General features: G+C 44.4%; 1 protein-coding gene across 13 annotated transcripts in view; it reads right to left on the bottom strand.

Moving 5' to 3' along the window:
- Positions 1–16,643, bottom strand: part of LOC116973092 (regulating synaptic membrane exocytosis protein 1-like) — a 408,478-nt gene that overhangs the window by 180,020 nt on the left and 211,815 nt on the right. For 12 of the 13 annotated variants that reach the window (XM_033020788.1, XM_033020775.1, XM_033020780.1 and 9 more), the window contains exon 4: positions 10,078–10,089. The exons of the other annotated variant lie outside the window; for it this stretch is intronic. In XM_033020788.1, the coding sequence (XP_032876679.1) occupies positions 10,078–10,089 (12 nt within the window). The remainder of the gene's footprint in view (positions 1–10,077; positions 10,090–16,643) is intronic. 13 annotated transcript variants of the gene reach the window in all.

Here is a 16,643-nt window from a genome sequence, read left to right as displayed (position 1 = left end):
CTTTTGCTTTGTAAAACATTTTTGTTACATTAATTACATTGTAGTGGCACCAAACGTGGTGAATAAACAGTTGCTTTATTCAGACATAATAGGTTCGAAATACATAGACGTTTGGTCCTCTAATATGTCAATGCTGCTGCAGCTGAGCGAGGGTGTTGCCTCGAGCTCAGCTACCTGTCGACTCATGATCTCCAGGTGAGATCTGCTTAAGTACTAGGACACTCCCCTTAACCCATGATGTCACGTGACAGTCCTCATAACCACTGACGAGGGTTCGACCGTAAGTGGTCTGACCATCAGGTGACGTCACAACATTGAGATTTTAGTTTATACTAAAATAAAATAGCCCAAGTGGGATGCATTGGGCCCCGTTCCCCCAACGCAATAATCCACCACTCACCCGTTCCCCCAACGCAATAATCCACCACTCACCCATTCCCCCAACGCAATAATCCACCACTCACCCGCTCCCCCAATGCAACCCGTTTCCCCAACGCAACCCATTTCCACCACTCACCCGTTCCCCCAACGCAATAATCCACCACTCACCCGTTCCCCCAACGCAACCCATTTCCACCACTCACCCGTTCCCCCAACGGAACCCGTTTCCCCAACGCAACCTGTTTCCACCACTCACCCGTTCCCCCAACACAATATTCCACCACTCACCCATAGTCCCCTCAGGAGGCCTGGTCCCCCAACGCAACCCGTTCCCCAACGTAAGATTCCACCACTCACCCGTTCCCCCAATGCAACCCGTTCTCCCAATGTAATATTCCACCACTCACCCATAGCCCCTAACTGTGCAGGTCGGCTCATTTTTTCACCCTCCCTCATTTTAAACTTTTTAAAAAATGCAAATGTACTAAGATTTACTGTGATTTAGGTGCCATGAACAAGGTCATCTTTTGTTATCCAAATCTAATCATTAAACTTTGCTGTGCAGTGTTAGTCTGGCAGATTCTTTCCCTTTGTTATCCAAATCTAATCATTAAACTTTGCTGTGCTGGGTTAGGCTAGCAGATTCTTTCCCTGAAGGACATTTGCTGAGAAGGACTCAGTGTTCTGGGATAGCAACATTGTAGCCGGTAGGGCATTGGGACATCATAGCTGGTAACTGCCAGTGCAGATTTGAAGAAATCCTTCTCAAAGTGGGGTTTTGTAAACATTTAAATGTAACTTTAAAACTTTTAAATCTCCCCCACTAGGTCCCTCTCCTTACAACAATGTAAGAAAACTCTCATAGTTTGTTGATTGGCAGCTGAGATCCCATTGTGATGTCATTGTGGGCTGGCTCTCCCTCTCACAGTCAGTTATTATTCTCCAAGTTGGCTTTTTTAAACCTTTAAATATCAATAACTTGTGAAATATAACATCAAGTCTGAAGGAAACTTGACAAGATCGATGACGGGAAAAAGCTGAGTAAGGTTCTGCAAACATTTTACCCCTGTACTGTTTTGGCGTGGATACAATCCCAATCACATACACACACACACATATAGAAACAAGACACGACTTTTAATAGTATATAGATAGATAGATTGTCCCTCAGGGAACTGTACACAGTTCATACCCTGCTGTTTGTTAGTTGTGCAGGATCCACTTCAGACTTAAGAAGGGCCATGATCCAAAACATTGCCTGTCCATTTCGCTCCACAGATGTTGCCCGACTACTCGCGTTCCTCCAGTATGTTGTGTTTTGATCAAGATTCCATCATCTACAGTTCATTGTGTCTTTACATTAAAACACCTTTAGCTTTTCAAAGTAGTTTCCTTGCCAAAGATATTTCACAAAACATAGCAACTCAACTAGCTGCTGTTCAGCTTAAATATACTTTGCTAAACTGTGAACATTGGCAGAATGTTGTGCTCTGGTATTCAAAGTGAAGAGACATGTTTAGTTTCAGAGTCCAAAAGCTGACATTCCTGCCTGCTATCCACCCCTATATGGTCATCCTCCATAGTATAATTTATTTAGCCCTTCACACTAGTTCTAGCAATGATAAAATAGTTAATGAGAAAAAATCCCAAGCTTCAAGTTAAGAAATGTTTCAGGCATTTTGTTTTAACTGTGGACTGTCCCCTAATGACTTGAAGTGGAAGAGATGTGTGTTGACTAACAATCGTTGAAGGTTATGTGTGTAATAATTTGTTTCTCAGGATTTTACAAAAGCAAAACTGAATTTTAATAAAGAAGCAATGACAGACTCAAGTAGCAATTAAATGTTTATTTCACTTGGACTCAATGGGTAAGAATTCAACCATGTGTGCTAATAGGAACTCACTGGCTGTCTCATTATAATTCCACCAGATTCTCATCCATGCATATGTCTTCCTGACCACTTTCTTCTCTTGGTTTTGTCATTGCCCAATTTTGCATGCTAAGCACTATCTTTCTCACGTTCGTGCAGACATATCAGGTGTCCCTTGCACCACATGAAATACACTGATACCACTTTATGACATGACTGTTCGTATTAAAGGGAAGATGCCCACTGACTAGCATTGTAAAGATGGGGAGGGATCGGAGTGTTGGGGGCAAGATGAAGGGGAGAACAGGGCCTGTCCCACATAGGCGATTTTTTTAGGTGAGTGCCTAAAATTTTTCAACATGTTGATAGTTTTTCGGCGACAGTGGCGACAATTTGGGCTGTCATAGGTTGACGTAGGTTGTCATAGGTGCTGTCGTAGGTTGTCGACAGGTTAGCGTAGGTTGTCGCCAGGTGACGTAGGTTGTCGCTGGTGCTGGTCGGTGAACTCCATTGTCCCAGTCACTGACAGTCGCCTAAAAAATTGCCTAAGTGGGACAGGCCCATTAGAGGGGCAATGTGTAGCTTGAACAAACAATTACACAAATACTAGAGTAGGCCTCCCATTTCTCTTTGCTTGAGACACTGGTCAAAGGAATGAATTTCTGAGGAGAACTATCACAAGCCTCAGGCCAGACATCTTGTAGGCAACAATAAAAGCAGCAGAAGAAAGTGGTCAGGAAGGTGAATTAATGAAATTATACCCCCGAGACTGGGTGCTAGTGCTGCTGAAGCCTTAATGACCTCGCATGTAGGATAACATCAACTTAAGCAGCACTAAAACCCATCTGCCAACAAATGCATATCTATAATTTAATATTATTCATACTTCACACTTCTGTCACCAATCTTATGACAATAAAATCATAAGAAACAGAACCAGGAGTAGCCCCTTCAACCTCCCATGTTTGCACCACCATTTTTTAAGATCATGACTGATCTTCCATCTCAGTGCCACTATCCTGTACTAACTTGTTTCCCTTGATTTCCTTACAATGAATCTGTCAGTTTCTGCTTACCTTATAGTCAGCAACTGAGCTTCCCTGAGGTGCGCCACTGGTCGAAGGCTTCCAATCACAACCATAAAACTTCCACAACCACCCTTACATTGTCATGCCAATGTTGTGTCTCACTCTTTTGTTATCCTGCCAACTAGCTCTGTGTTTCACTGGAACATAATCGAAGACATTACTGAAGTCCATGAGGACAACATCAGCTGCACTGTCATCACCTCTTTAAAAATTCAATCAAACTGATCAGACAGGGTCTTCCCAAAACAAAGCACTACTAATTTTTTTAATCAATCTATAAGACTATAAAACATAGGAGCAGAATTAGCCCATTGATTCTACATGGCTGATCTATTTTTTCCTATCAATCCATTCTCCTTTGACACTCATCCTAATCAAAAACCTATCAATACCCAAAATCATAAAAATACCCAATGTCTTGGCCTCCACAGCCACTGTGGCAATGAACTCCACAGATTCACCGACCTCTTGTTAAAGAAATTATTCCTCATCTCCATTTTGAAGGTTTGTTTTATTCTGAGGCTGTGCCCTCTAGTTCTAAACTCTTCCATTACTGGAAATATCCTTTACATGTCAACTCTATCCAGACCATTCATTATCTGATAGGTTTCATTGAGATTCCCCCCTCACCCTTCTAAACGTCAGCAAGTACAGAGCCTTCAAACACTCTTTATACATGAATCCAATCATCCCGGGATCATCCTCGTAAACCTCCTCAAGACCCTCTCCAACGTCAGTACATCCTTCCTCTGTCCCCGCCTTTTTAAATGTAGATTAATCCAGTCCCTCAGAAGACCTTTCCCAATAACCTTTGTATCAATTACGTTAGGCTCAGAGGACTGTAATTGCCCGCTGCCCTTCTCACATTTTTTCCACTAGATTTTTTCCTCATCCATTGACAACCTGTCTCTGGAGCGTTTCTCCATCTTCCTTACAGCCAGACTGCTGCTGTGTATGGAGCCAGAAGCCAGAAGTTATAGCTCCTAAATTAATACCTTTATCAGTATTTACAGCAGAAACAGATTACATTGTTGGATAGCAAAGGGAAAGGTGAAATTCTAGTGCAAGGCTCCGTAAATATAATGGTACTCAATGTCTGAATAGGCTTAAAGGTGGATAAATCCTCAAGGCGGGATGAGATTTATCTTAGTCTTTAATGGGAGGCATATCTGGGGCTCTGGCCATGTGAGTGAGTACCAGATGACTGGAAGATGGCAGATTTTCAGGCAGGGTAGCATGGAAACGCCTGTTAACTGCAGACCTGTGAACCTACCATCAGGACCAGGAAGGTATGAGTGAGTTGTGAATGGAGTGGCCTCTAAGTAAAGTGCCAAAGCAGTGGAGATGGGAAGTTGTGGCTGGTGGAGGCGTCGCTTTGAATACTTGCTGTGGAAATGTTGGAGAATGATGTGGTTGATGCAGAAGCTTATGGGGTGAAAGACAGGGATCTGGGGAACACTATCCTTGTTCCTCTGGGGGGAGAATGAGCAAGAGCAGAACTACGGGACACAGATGAGGGATCTATCCATAACAGCAGGGAGTGGAGTGGGAGTGGGAGTCGGGGAGGGGGGGGGGAGAGAATTCACGTTTACTAAAGAAAGAGGACATCTCAACTGTCCTGGAGTGGAAAGTCTCATCTTGGTAGCAGGTTGGGAGATGGAGAAATTGGAAGTAGGGGATGACATCTTTGGGGGAGGCATGGTGGGAGGGGGAACTGTTCATATAACTGTGGGAGTCAGAGAGTTTTTAGTCGATGTCAGTCTATAGGCTCTCCCGTGATAGAGATAGAGAGATTGAGAAAGGGAAGAGGGGTATCAGAGATTGCCCAAATGAATTTGAGGCCTGGATGGAAATTAGTGGTAACATTGATGAAATCAACAAGTTCTGCATGGGTTCAGGAGGTAGCCCCTATGCAGAATTCAATGCCCCAGCAACTCCAGCAGTTCTTCCAGATGAGGCAGAGATTGCTGTGCACCTCTTCTAACCTGCACTGCATTTGGTGCTCCCGATGTGGCCTCCTTTACATCGGCCAGACCAGGCATAGACCTAACAACCATTTCACCAAACACTTGCGCTCAGTGCGTCTAAGCCTGCTCAATCTTCCAGTTGCTAACCATTTTAACTCTGCTTCCCATACCAACCTTCCTGTCCTTGGCCTCCTCCAATGCCAGAGTGTGGAGGAAATTGGAGGAATAGCACCTCATATTCTGCTTTAGTAGCTTACAATTCAATGGTACGAACCTAACCCCTCCATCCACTTTTTTCTCACTCTTTTCCCTGCACCCCACCCAGATGCACAGACATTTCCTTTCCATTTGTTGAAATACAAACATTCATACCCAGGTTTAACTGAAATGTTGCTAGTTAGTTAATTCTACTCATTGGGGAAGTTGCATTTTCCACCCAAATCTTTTTCCTCAACAGAGACAGAGACAGTACATCCTGCTTATTCTAGCTGCTTCTATATCTGTAAATCCAATGTCCAACCATTAACATATCCTGTTGTATTTTTGATTCAACAGTACCATCAGCCCTTTCAGACAAAATGATTCTAAGTTCCCACAACGATTATGCATTCCTTGATCTTCCACAAACAGCCAATGATTCAGTGGCAACAAGCAATCTGCTGGAGGAACCAGGAAAGGAATGATTGATATTTTGGGTCAAAACCATGCATCAGAACAGGTTCATGGACGTGCTTTCCTCTCACAGATCTGAGGACCAACACTTAACCCTCACAGATCTGCTGCTCTAGCAGAAACATAGGTGCAGGAGTAGGCCATTCGACCCTTCGAGCCTGCACCGCCATTCAATATGATCATGGCTGATCATCCAACTCAGTATCCCATACCTGCCTTCTCTTCAGGGCCACATCTAACTCCCTCTTAAATATAGCCAATGAACTGGCCTCAACTACATTCTGTGGCAGAGAATTCCAGAGATTCACCACTCTCTGGGTGAAAAATGTTTTTCTCATCTCGGTCCTAAAAGATTTCCCCCTTATCCTTAATCTGTGACCCCTCGTTCTGGACTTCCCCAACATCGAGAACAATCTTCCTGCATCTAGCCTGTGCAACCCCTTAAGAATTTTGTAAGTTTCTATAAGATCCCCCTCTCAATCTTCTAATTGTCAATCTTCTAATTCTAATTCTAAGACTGTTAGTTGCTCCAGATTACAGCATCTGCAATCTCCTGTGTCTGCTTCAGTATATCTCCCAAGTCCCATCAACCCTTCACCTACTGTATATACTTGTTACAAAAATATCTGACCATGACAATTTTAGGAAGTTTTTATCATTATGCTGAAGATACCTCCATCATGTCAAAACTACCAAACCATTTAATGGGATAATCAAAGCACTAAATGGAGTCAAGAGAGTTTAATTGAAATTTGTAGTTGCAACGGAAGAATGGAATTCTTACTTGATGGAGCTTTACAGGCCCATTTAGGCAATAACAAACAAAAATACAATAATTAGTAATCCAACAAATTAATATTCAATAATATTAGGTAACCAAGCCACATTGGTGCAGACCGAAGCACATAGTGCAATCTAAACAAAGTCCAAAGTAGATCATGGTAGCTGTGGTTAGTGTTGTGCACATGTGATTTAAGAACCTGAATGCTGTAATGCAATCGGTCAGTATGCTCTCTGTCGTACACCTGTAAAAGTCTGATCTGTATTTGATGACAGACTAAATCTGCTCAATTTTCCTAGGAAGTAGAGGCGTGGATCAGCTTTCTTTGTGATTTGCAACAATGTGCTGGGCACAGGACAGATATGTGCACACCTCGTAAATAGATGTTGTCAACTCTCCACTGATGTTCTGTCCATGAAGACAGGTTAATGGATCTTCGACTTTTCCTTCATGAAGTCAACAATCAACTCCTCAGGCTACCTTGAGACAAGATGTTGTCCTGGCACCATTCAAATAGATTATTAATCGTATTCCCATTCCCACATAGACCTTTCTGTCCTTAGTCTCCTCCAAAGTCGCACCAGCTTCCCGTTTTCACCCAACAAACAGCTAACAACAACCTGTTTCCTTTATCATCGTTACTTTTTTGCATATCTTTCATTCATTGTTCTTTATCTCCCCACATCATCATCTATAACTCTCATTTCCCTTATCCCTCATTAGTCTGAAGAAGGGTCTCAACCCGAAACGTCACCCATTCCTTCTCTCCAGAGATGCTGCCTGTCCAGCATTTTTTCAAGTTCCTAACTTCCCGGAGATGTGATCAATTTTTCGGATCACATTCTCCGGGCTCTGCGGCCTACCATCGCTGGAGCTGGAGGCCTCCTCAGACTGTCGTGAGCCCCACCCCGGGGCGCGGATTTAACATCGGAGCGGATCCCTTGCCTGGGATCGCTCCCACCGCGGCCTGCGGACTTATCATCAAGGGCTCGCAGTCTCGGGAGTGGCTAGTCGGGAGTTCCAACGCCGCAGAAGGTTCGACCAGCCCCGACGAGAGGTTCGATCGGCCGGCACAGGAGAGCTGACAACCCCCCGATGCAGTAGCTGAACGCATCTACGCGGAGGGCCCGAATGCCGCCAACTACGGGAGTCAAGACCGTCCCGTCAACGGAGGGCTCGAGGCCCCCGACCGAGGAAGAACAAAAGGAAGGACTTTAACTTTATTTCGCCTTCCCATCACAGTGAGGAATGTGTAGGAGTCACTGTGGTGGATGTTCATGTTAAAGTTTGTTTTTGAGTCTGCTGCTTTTAATTGTATGACTGACCTGGCCAGTGAAATTCCTCGTATGTTGCAAAATACACTTGCCGAATAAATTCTGATTCTGATTCTGATGCTGATTCTGGTTCTAGCTTTGGTCTAAACCAGCATCTGCAGTTCCTTCCTAACCAAAACATGTGCTTGTTCTCGAAAGCTAATTAGGCCCCGTCTTCCTCTCAGAGGGCAAACGCTTCCCAGTGCTTGAAGCCAGGAGCCTGGAACCATTTCCATCCAATCGATCTTTAACTATCACTATTCTTCCGACAGGCAGATCGTAATTCAAAGAACCTTGGAATCAATCATGATTGTAGCAGATCTTTCAAAACAGAACAAAGAGCGGCAACACTTTGCTTTCACACTATGCCTGACTGGCTGAGTTCCTCCAGCAGTTTGCTTTGTACTCCAGATTTCAGCATCTACAGTCTCTTGGGCCTCAAATTTAAAGGATACATGACCAACAAAACCAGGTGAGTTTAAGAGAATGTGGGAACCAGAGCCTTCATGTGAAGACAAGGAACGGAGGCCTGGCTGAATGGACAGAGGTCACAGAAACTAGAGCCCTGGCGAATGGGCAGAGAGCGTGACACGCGTTTTCTGGTGAAACTGATGCGAGCCAGCGGGATTTCCACATAGTTGATAGCAGATTATCAGAGTTTTACTGCATGTCAATACCATAAGTTATAATAAGACAAGTATATTTAAGCAATTGGACTTCTTAGATCTTTTCCCTCTCCAGGATATATGTTTCTGCTACTATCTGTGACTCTTTTTAAAGAGGTACTGTCATCTGTTTTCCAATTTATTTTCATCGCCCCAGCCCATTCAACAGCAGACACCACTAGCAATTGCTCCAGCAGCTCATCCTCCCCCCGAGCAGACTCCGAGTCCCTGGAAATACAAGCTGACCAGAATATATGAATGATATACTTCCTATTAATGATGTAAACTTTTGGACCAGCAAATGACAATAACATTCTACCTCTCAATGATCTACAGTTATGTTCCTGAGAATTAACATAAAAATAGCTATTTAAGTAACCAAACAATGAGGTGTAATTTCTATCAATACCCGATAATCATAAATGAAACTGTATGAAGCACTAGTATTTATATTGTTTGTTTTTTTTTAATGCAGATTATATGAGGGGACTGCAAGAAACCTTTCCCCACGTCAGTGATAGCTAAAATCAGAGAACACGGGCAAACACAAATTTAGGGTAAGAGTTAAGAGATTTTAAGGAGATCTGAGGGGGATCTTTTTCATCCAGAGTGTGGTGAGTATCTGCAATGCAGTGCCTATGAGAGTGATAAATGCAGTCACTGACAGCAGTTAAGAAGCATCTGGACAAGCACTTGAATCACCCAAGCATAGACGTCTATAGGCCTAGTGCTGGAAGAAGGGATAAAAAAGGATGAATCCACTGGTAGGCATGGATAGGTGTGATTTGCATATCACTATACCTTAATTGGTACACATGACAATAACAGACCTTTGAAACCTTTGATGTGGTGGACCGAATGGCCCGTTTCCATGCTGTATGACTCTGAGTCAGTGCAAATGGTTAGAATATGTAGAATGAACCAGATGGTGCAATGGTTAATGATACTGTGCTATCTCAGAGGACTGCCCCAAACTTGCATAGGTGGGTGGTGTCTCAATAATCAGGGCCCGGTGCTCTATCTATGGGGCTTAGATAGCGCTGATCAATGAGCAGAAGGATACCTCCCAAAGGTTTAGGTTACACCTGACCTGGAAATTCTTGGTTGGTGCCTGAAATGGCAAAGCACTGCATTTCCTAGCATGACATTCCTATTCTGATTAATAAACAAAATTAAAGCAAAGTCCAGCACAATAGGCCCCCAACATCAGATTAACAACAAATTCTAACAGGTATATTTCTTCAACACTTTAAGAACCAAATCAAATGTTACATTTTACATTACTCCTTTGTTAATAATAGATTAATAAAAATTAAAATAGAAAATCATGAAATCTAACCACTTTGTCCTCCTTTCAGACAGCATCCAAGGAAGCATAGCAAAGAGAAATGGAAAACAGGAGAGAAAGAAAGGAGGCAAACGTTAATCAAGAGAATGAAAAGATTCACAGTAATTGTTATTAAAGAATACTTCTATAAACATTTTCAACACTAGCCATGAAGAAATAATATTTCATTTTTGATTATAAACCAAGTCCAGCACAATAGACCCCCAACTGTATGAACAAAGTAATGAGCAAATCACCAAATAAATCAAATTAGCAATTGTACGTATTTATAAAAGTTCTGCCAGGCCTCTTTCAAGTTTAGCTTGAACAGCATCTAAACGCGTCTGAAGGGACTCGACCCGAAATCCCACCTGAAAGTTACTCCAGCTTTTTGTGTCTATCTAAAATATCTCTCTTCATCTTCAAATCAGTATCAAATGGGCATCCATCCTCCCTACACACTGCATGGTGAGAGCTTGAATGTGGCCACTCATCCAAATGATGTTCGAAACTCAAGGTACTTCCATAAAAGTCTATTATTAGTGGATGTGAGGAATTTGAAATCTCAATCAAGCACAGTTCTAATAACTATGCCTGCTATTCACCTTTACATTTATAATTGGATAAATGCCTGAGGGATTCATGCCATTTTGTGGAAGAGGACTGGGAATATAATGGTATTGATACAATGGCAGAGGTATTGTTAGATTTCCTCTGGAGTCCCGAGCCACCATATCCCACCCATCTTAAACACATCTAACAGCTTGTCTGCAGGTCGGATAGATCTGGTCAAGACAGCAGCTAAGCAACCTACCCACCCTCTCTTCTTTTCATTGACCTCTCAAGTTTGATCCTTCTCTTCCCCGAACATCTTCTCAAGAAAACGTCACTGGGAAGCGTCTTTGTAGACAGCAGGAGCTCCAGAGCATCCACAATGTCACGAGCTCTCTGATGTCTGCCATAACCAGCCCCTGTGAAAGACCTGGAATCCCCAACACTTCAGAGAAAACAATCCCAGTTTGACCAGCCCCTCCATACAGCTAGTTGTGCCCTCTAAACTACGCAGCATCCTAGTACACCTCTTCCGCACATAATCCAAATGCTCCATATCCTTCCTGTAATGGGGCGAATGATGGCACTACACACAATACTCCAAGTGCACCCTCACCAAAGTTTTATAAATTTGCAACATGACTTCCCGGCAATATGCTGACAATAAGCAAACTTACCAAAAGCCTTCTTTACCACTCGATTCTTTTGACGTGTGAAAACGCTGTAACTATCCCATCTACATTTATATCCAAGTCATTTTTATATAATCATAAATATCAAAGGTCCCAGCACTGATGCTTGTGGAACATCACTGATCACAGATATCCAACCAGAATCACAACCTTCCACCTTTAACCTCTATCTTCCATGTGCAAGTCCATTTGTAATCCAAACTACCAAGTTGCCATGGAGTCCATGCATCCTTAATCTTCTGGATCAGCTCCCCATGAGGGACTTTATCAAATGCCTTGTAGGCACCATCCACCCCCTACCCTCATTAATCACCTTCATCAACTTTTCAAGAAACACAAACCAGTGTGTAAGACATGACCTGCTCCATATAAAACCAATGTTGACTGTCCCCAATTAGCCCACTCTCTTCCAAATGGGAGTACATTCTATCCATAAAGTAGACAAAAATGCTGGAGAAACTGAGCGGGAGGAGGAGAATGTCTTCAAAATAGGCATACCTTGAGGAGATTTTGCAGTGGAGTAAACAATATGTTTAAGAAGGAACTCCAGATGCTGGCAAATCGAAGGTAGACAACATTTCTCCAGCATGTTTGTCTACCTTCGATTTTCCAGCATCTGCAGTTCCCTCTAATCATTCTATCTATAAGAATCATTTCCAAAACTTCCCTCCACCAGATGTGAAGCTGACCTGCCACTAATTTCCTGGATTATCTCTTCTTAAACAAGGGAACGACATTGGCAACGTTCCAGCCCTCTGGAACATCACAGAGATCTATATCAAGGCCCCTTGCAATCACCTCTCTTGCCTCTCTCAATAAACTGGGAGAGATCTGTCAGGCTCTGGGGACCTATCCACCTTAATGGTCTTCCAGACACCCAACACCAGCCTTTTCATGATCTAAAAATTCCCAAGCAAAATATATCATATCCAACATTAATCTTACAATTCTCCAATTCTATAAATGCACGTCACCCAGGTAAATCATATACATGAGTACATCAGGCAATGCAAAAGGGAAAATAAACTGAATGCAGAATAGTGTTACAACTACAGAGAAAGTGCAGTTAAAATAAATACAAGGGCCAGAACCAGACAGATGGATAATCTGGAAATTCACCCACAGTTTATGAGAGGTGCTGATAACAGTGGGAACAAGCTTTTCTTAAATCTAGTGGTGCAGGCTTTCAAGTTGTATCTTCTGTCAAATGGGAGAGGGGAGAAAACAGATTAATCAGAGTGTGAGCAGTCCTCAATTATGTTGACTGCTTTTCCGAGGCAGTGACTGGTCATGGCATATATTTACTCCAGTCTACCACTCAGCCTTGATGCATTGCAGTTTGTCTACTGTCACAACAGGTCCACGGCTGATGCCATCTCTGGCCCTACACTCAATCCCTGGAATGCATGGATAAGAAGGACACCTACATCAAGGGCCTGTCCCACGAGCATGCGACTACATGCGACAAGCGCGACCTAACATGGTCGCTTGAATCGTACGGCCTCACGGGGCCGGTCCCACTTCGATCACCAGAGCCGTATGGAGTTGTGCGGAGCTGGTCCCGACATTGCGCGGGGCACCGAAAAACTGACACTGTCCAAAAATTCCACGTGGCAACGGCCTGAGACCGTACACACCGCCTCGACAGGCATACGCAGAGTCTCGACGCCATACGCAGCGAACTTCGCTCGAACTTCACGTCAACTCGTAGGGGATCACTCGACCTCCACGCGGCCCCCACTTCGGGTTTGGTCGCGCTTGCCGCATGCAGTCGCATGCTGGTGGGACATGCCCTGTATGGGAATCACTCGACCTCCGCGCGGCCCCTCGCTTCCGGTTTGGTCGCGCTTGCCGCATGCTCATGGGACAGGCCCTTCAGACTCCTATTCAATCAACTCCTATTGTCTGCTTTTAATACCATTATCACAACCAAGGCCATCTACAGTCATGGAATTTGGAGTCAGCACTCCCCTCTGCAAATGAATTCTCGACTTCCTGACCAACAGTCCACAATCAGTGAGGATAGGTGACAAATCATGGTCCAACCCTCACCTTAGTTTTGCTTGAGTTTAATGATATGTATAAAATCATGTAACAAAAGTATTTCACTGTAACTCCATATGCATGACAATAAACTAAACTGAACTGAATGCCTTGGAATTCTCTTTAACCAAACTTGCCAATGACATTTAGTGGTTCCTTCTGGATCTCCTTATTCCTTGCTTGAGTTCTTTCCTGTTTTCTTTATATTCCTCAAAGGTCCTGTCAGATTTTATCTTCCTAACTTTACATATGCTTCCTTTTTATTTTTGACCCTATTTACCGGGTGCGACGGGCCACAATGTACAAGTCAGCAGACAACAGGGTAAATGCGTGCCCAACGTCGCCCTCACCCTGATGGCCACCTTCGTGTGTGGCTGCATCAGGCGGAGTGTAGAGCCAAGGCACGTGGGCACCAAGAGTCACTACCTGCTGAGGTTCTACCTGTCCCCGGTGTTGTGATGGATGGGCCTGGCGCAGATGCCACGCAATGTGCCTGTCAGCTGGACATTGCCGCCCCATCTGTCATTTGTGGAAAGGTTATTCCGGACCAACACCTTTGACCACATGTCCATTGGGCAGTGGTCAGCACGGAAGGGGAAAGGACTCGATGGATCCGGTGGCGTGGTTCCCAGAGCAGACTGCCCAGCTTGTCTGGCAAAATGCAACATCGCCAGAACTCACCAACAAGCACCAAGACTATTGAACAATTTGTATAGCCTCCGAAAATGTCGGATGAATTTTTCGCACGGTTCACGTATACATTTATTACCTGAATAAAGATTATTTTGAAATTTTTAAAAAAATCCCTCTTGTACACCTGCTCTGGATGAGAATCTAATAATTTTGAAATAATTTAATTTGAAATAATTTAATTGACACACAACCAAGGTCGGTGGTATTTGGGTTGCCAGCAGCGGTACAATAATAAAGAACACAACCACAATAAAAATTTTACACAAACATCCACCACAGCATTCATCACTGTGGTGGAAGGCACAGAGCTTGGCCAGTCCTCCTCCATTTTCCCCCGTGGTCGGGACCACCACCCTCCACAGCCGTTGCTGCGGGCGTCCAGATGGTAAGGGACAAAGTCAAAGTCAAGGTGAGTCCAGGATCGGCTCTTCCCAACCAGAGACCGCGGCTTCAGGCTGGTGTAGGCCGCAGGCCGGCGGTCAAAGTTTTAAAGTACCTGCCGTGCCGCCGCCGGAAGCACCGCAGTCTGCAGGGCCAGCGGTCGAAGCTCCCCTCCTGGGGTGATGTTAAGTCCATACCGCGCCCGCGGTAGAAGATGGCCGCGGGCCGGCGGTGGAAGCTTCTTCCACCCGGGTCCCCAACGTGAGATCCCGGGCTGTAGACGCCGCACCAGCTGGAGTTCTGCAGACCGCTGCTTCAGGCTGCCGGCTGCCGCGGGCCAGCGTAACGGAGCGCTCCCCTCCAGCGAGGTCTCACCCGCTCCGCGCCGAGAGTCCACGCTGCGCCCGCCGCTGAAGCTCCGGGCGCGTCTCCGGGAAAGTCGGCGCCGATCCATGCTGTTAGGCCACGGGGGAGGCGGCCTGAAAAAGTCGCCTCTCCATGGAAGAGGCGGCCGAAACGGTTTCCCCCTTACCCCCCCACACCACCCCCCACACATAACACACAAAGAAACATTAAAAACACACTTTTAAACATACTAAAAAAATTAAAAAAGTTGAAAAAAGACGGACACGCTGCCGACAGGCGCTGCCAGTGCCCCTACCTAATCCATTTAATTTACATTGAAGAACAAGAAGGCAAATTATTATCTGAATGGTGTCAGATTAGGAAAAGGGGAGGTGTAATGAGACCTAGGTGGCCTTGTACATCAGTCACTGAAAGTAAGCATGCAGGTACAGCAGGCAGTGAAGAAAGCGAATGGCAAGTTGGCCTTCATTGCAAGAGGATTTCAGTATAGGAGCAAGGAGTTCCTACTGTAGTTGTACAGGGCCCTGGTGAGACCACTCCTGGAGTATTGTGTGCAGTTTTGGTCTCCTAATTTGAGAAAGGACATTCTTGCTATTGAGGGAGTGCAGCGTAAGTTCACCAGGATGGCGGGACTGACATATGATGAAAGAATGGATCGACTGAGTTTATATTCACTGGAATTTAGAAGGATGAGAGGGTATCTTATAGAAACATATACAATTCTTAAGGGATTGGACTGGCTAGATGCAGAAAAAATGATCCCCATGTTGGGGGAGTCCAGAACCAGGGGGTCACAGTTTAAGAATAAGGGGTAGACCATTTAGGATTGAGATGAGGAAAAAGTTTTTCACCCAGAGAGTTGCGAATCTGTGGATTTCTCTGCCACAGAAGGCAGTGGAGGCCAATTCACTCGAACTATTCAAAAGAGAGTTAGATTTAGCTCTTACGGCTAATGGAATAGACAATAGACAATAGACAATAAGTGCAGGAGTAGGCCATTCGGCCCTTCGAGCCAGCACCGCCATTCAATGTGATCATGCCTGATCATCCCCAATCAGTATCCCGTTCCTGCCTTCTCCCCATATCCCCTGACTCCAGAGAACCTGCCTCCACCCTCTGACAGAATCAAGAGATATGGGGAGAAAGCAGGAATGGGGTACTGATTTAGGATGATCAGCCATGATCATATTGAATGGCGATGCTGACTGTAAGGGCCGAATGGCCTACTCCTGCACCTATTTCCTATGTTTCTACACATTTGCTGAAGCATACAAGAGAATAGGCATTATACTGAAACATAATCTTTCTCTTCCACTTATTCCCACTGTACAATAGAGATAAGAGATTGCAGATGCTGGGATCTTGAGTGGACAGACGACATTACTACAATTAGTCTGAAAAGAAGTCATGACCCAAAACGTTGTCTGTCCATTCCCTCCACAGATGCTACCTGACCCGCTAAGTTACTCCAACCCTTTGTTTTTAGCCCACAGTACAATATCTGTCCTTTGCCGGTATGAATCTAAACTAAAACACTTCCCACACCTCAGAAGCCACCCTCTGAAAATACAGATACCAAAGATGTATTTCACTAATGCTTTCTGTTAACTGGGTTCGCCTTTAGCAACTGAGTACAAGGGTGTTTGAAGATTCAAAACTAGGCACAAAATCCATTGTGTGCCAGGCAGCAGTGATCCTTTACATTCTATATGCTTGTGAGATTTGGTCTATCTAAAGGTGGTAAGTCAAAGAACTGAAGGGATATCACCAGTACGTAATTATACCCTCATCTATCACTGGCTGCTCATTCCATATGCTTACCACTCCGTGTGAAAAACGTGCCCCTTTAGG

Source organism: Amblyraja radiata, chromosome 5, assembly GCF_010909765.2.
Source record: "Amblyraja radiata isolate CabotCenter1 chromosome 5, sAmbRad1.1.pri, whole genome shotgun sequence".
NCBI lineage: Eukaryota > Metazoa > Chordata > Chondrichthyes > Rajiformes > Rajidae > Amblyraja > Amblyraja radiata.
Note: the sequence above shows the minus strand (reverse complement) of the source record. Positions and strands in the feature narration are given on the sequence as shown.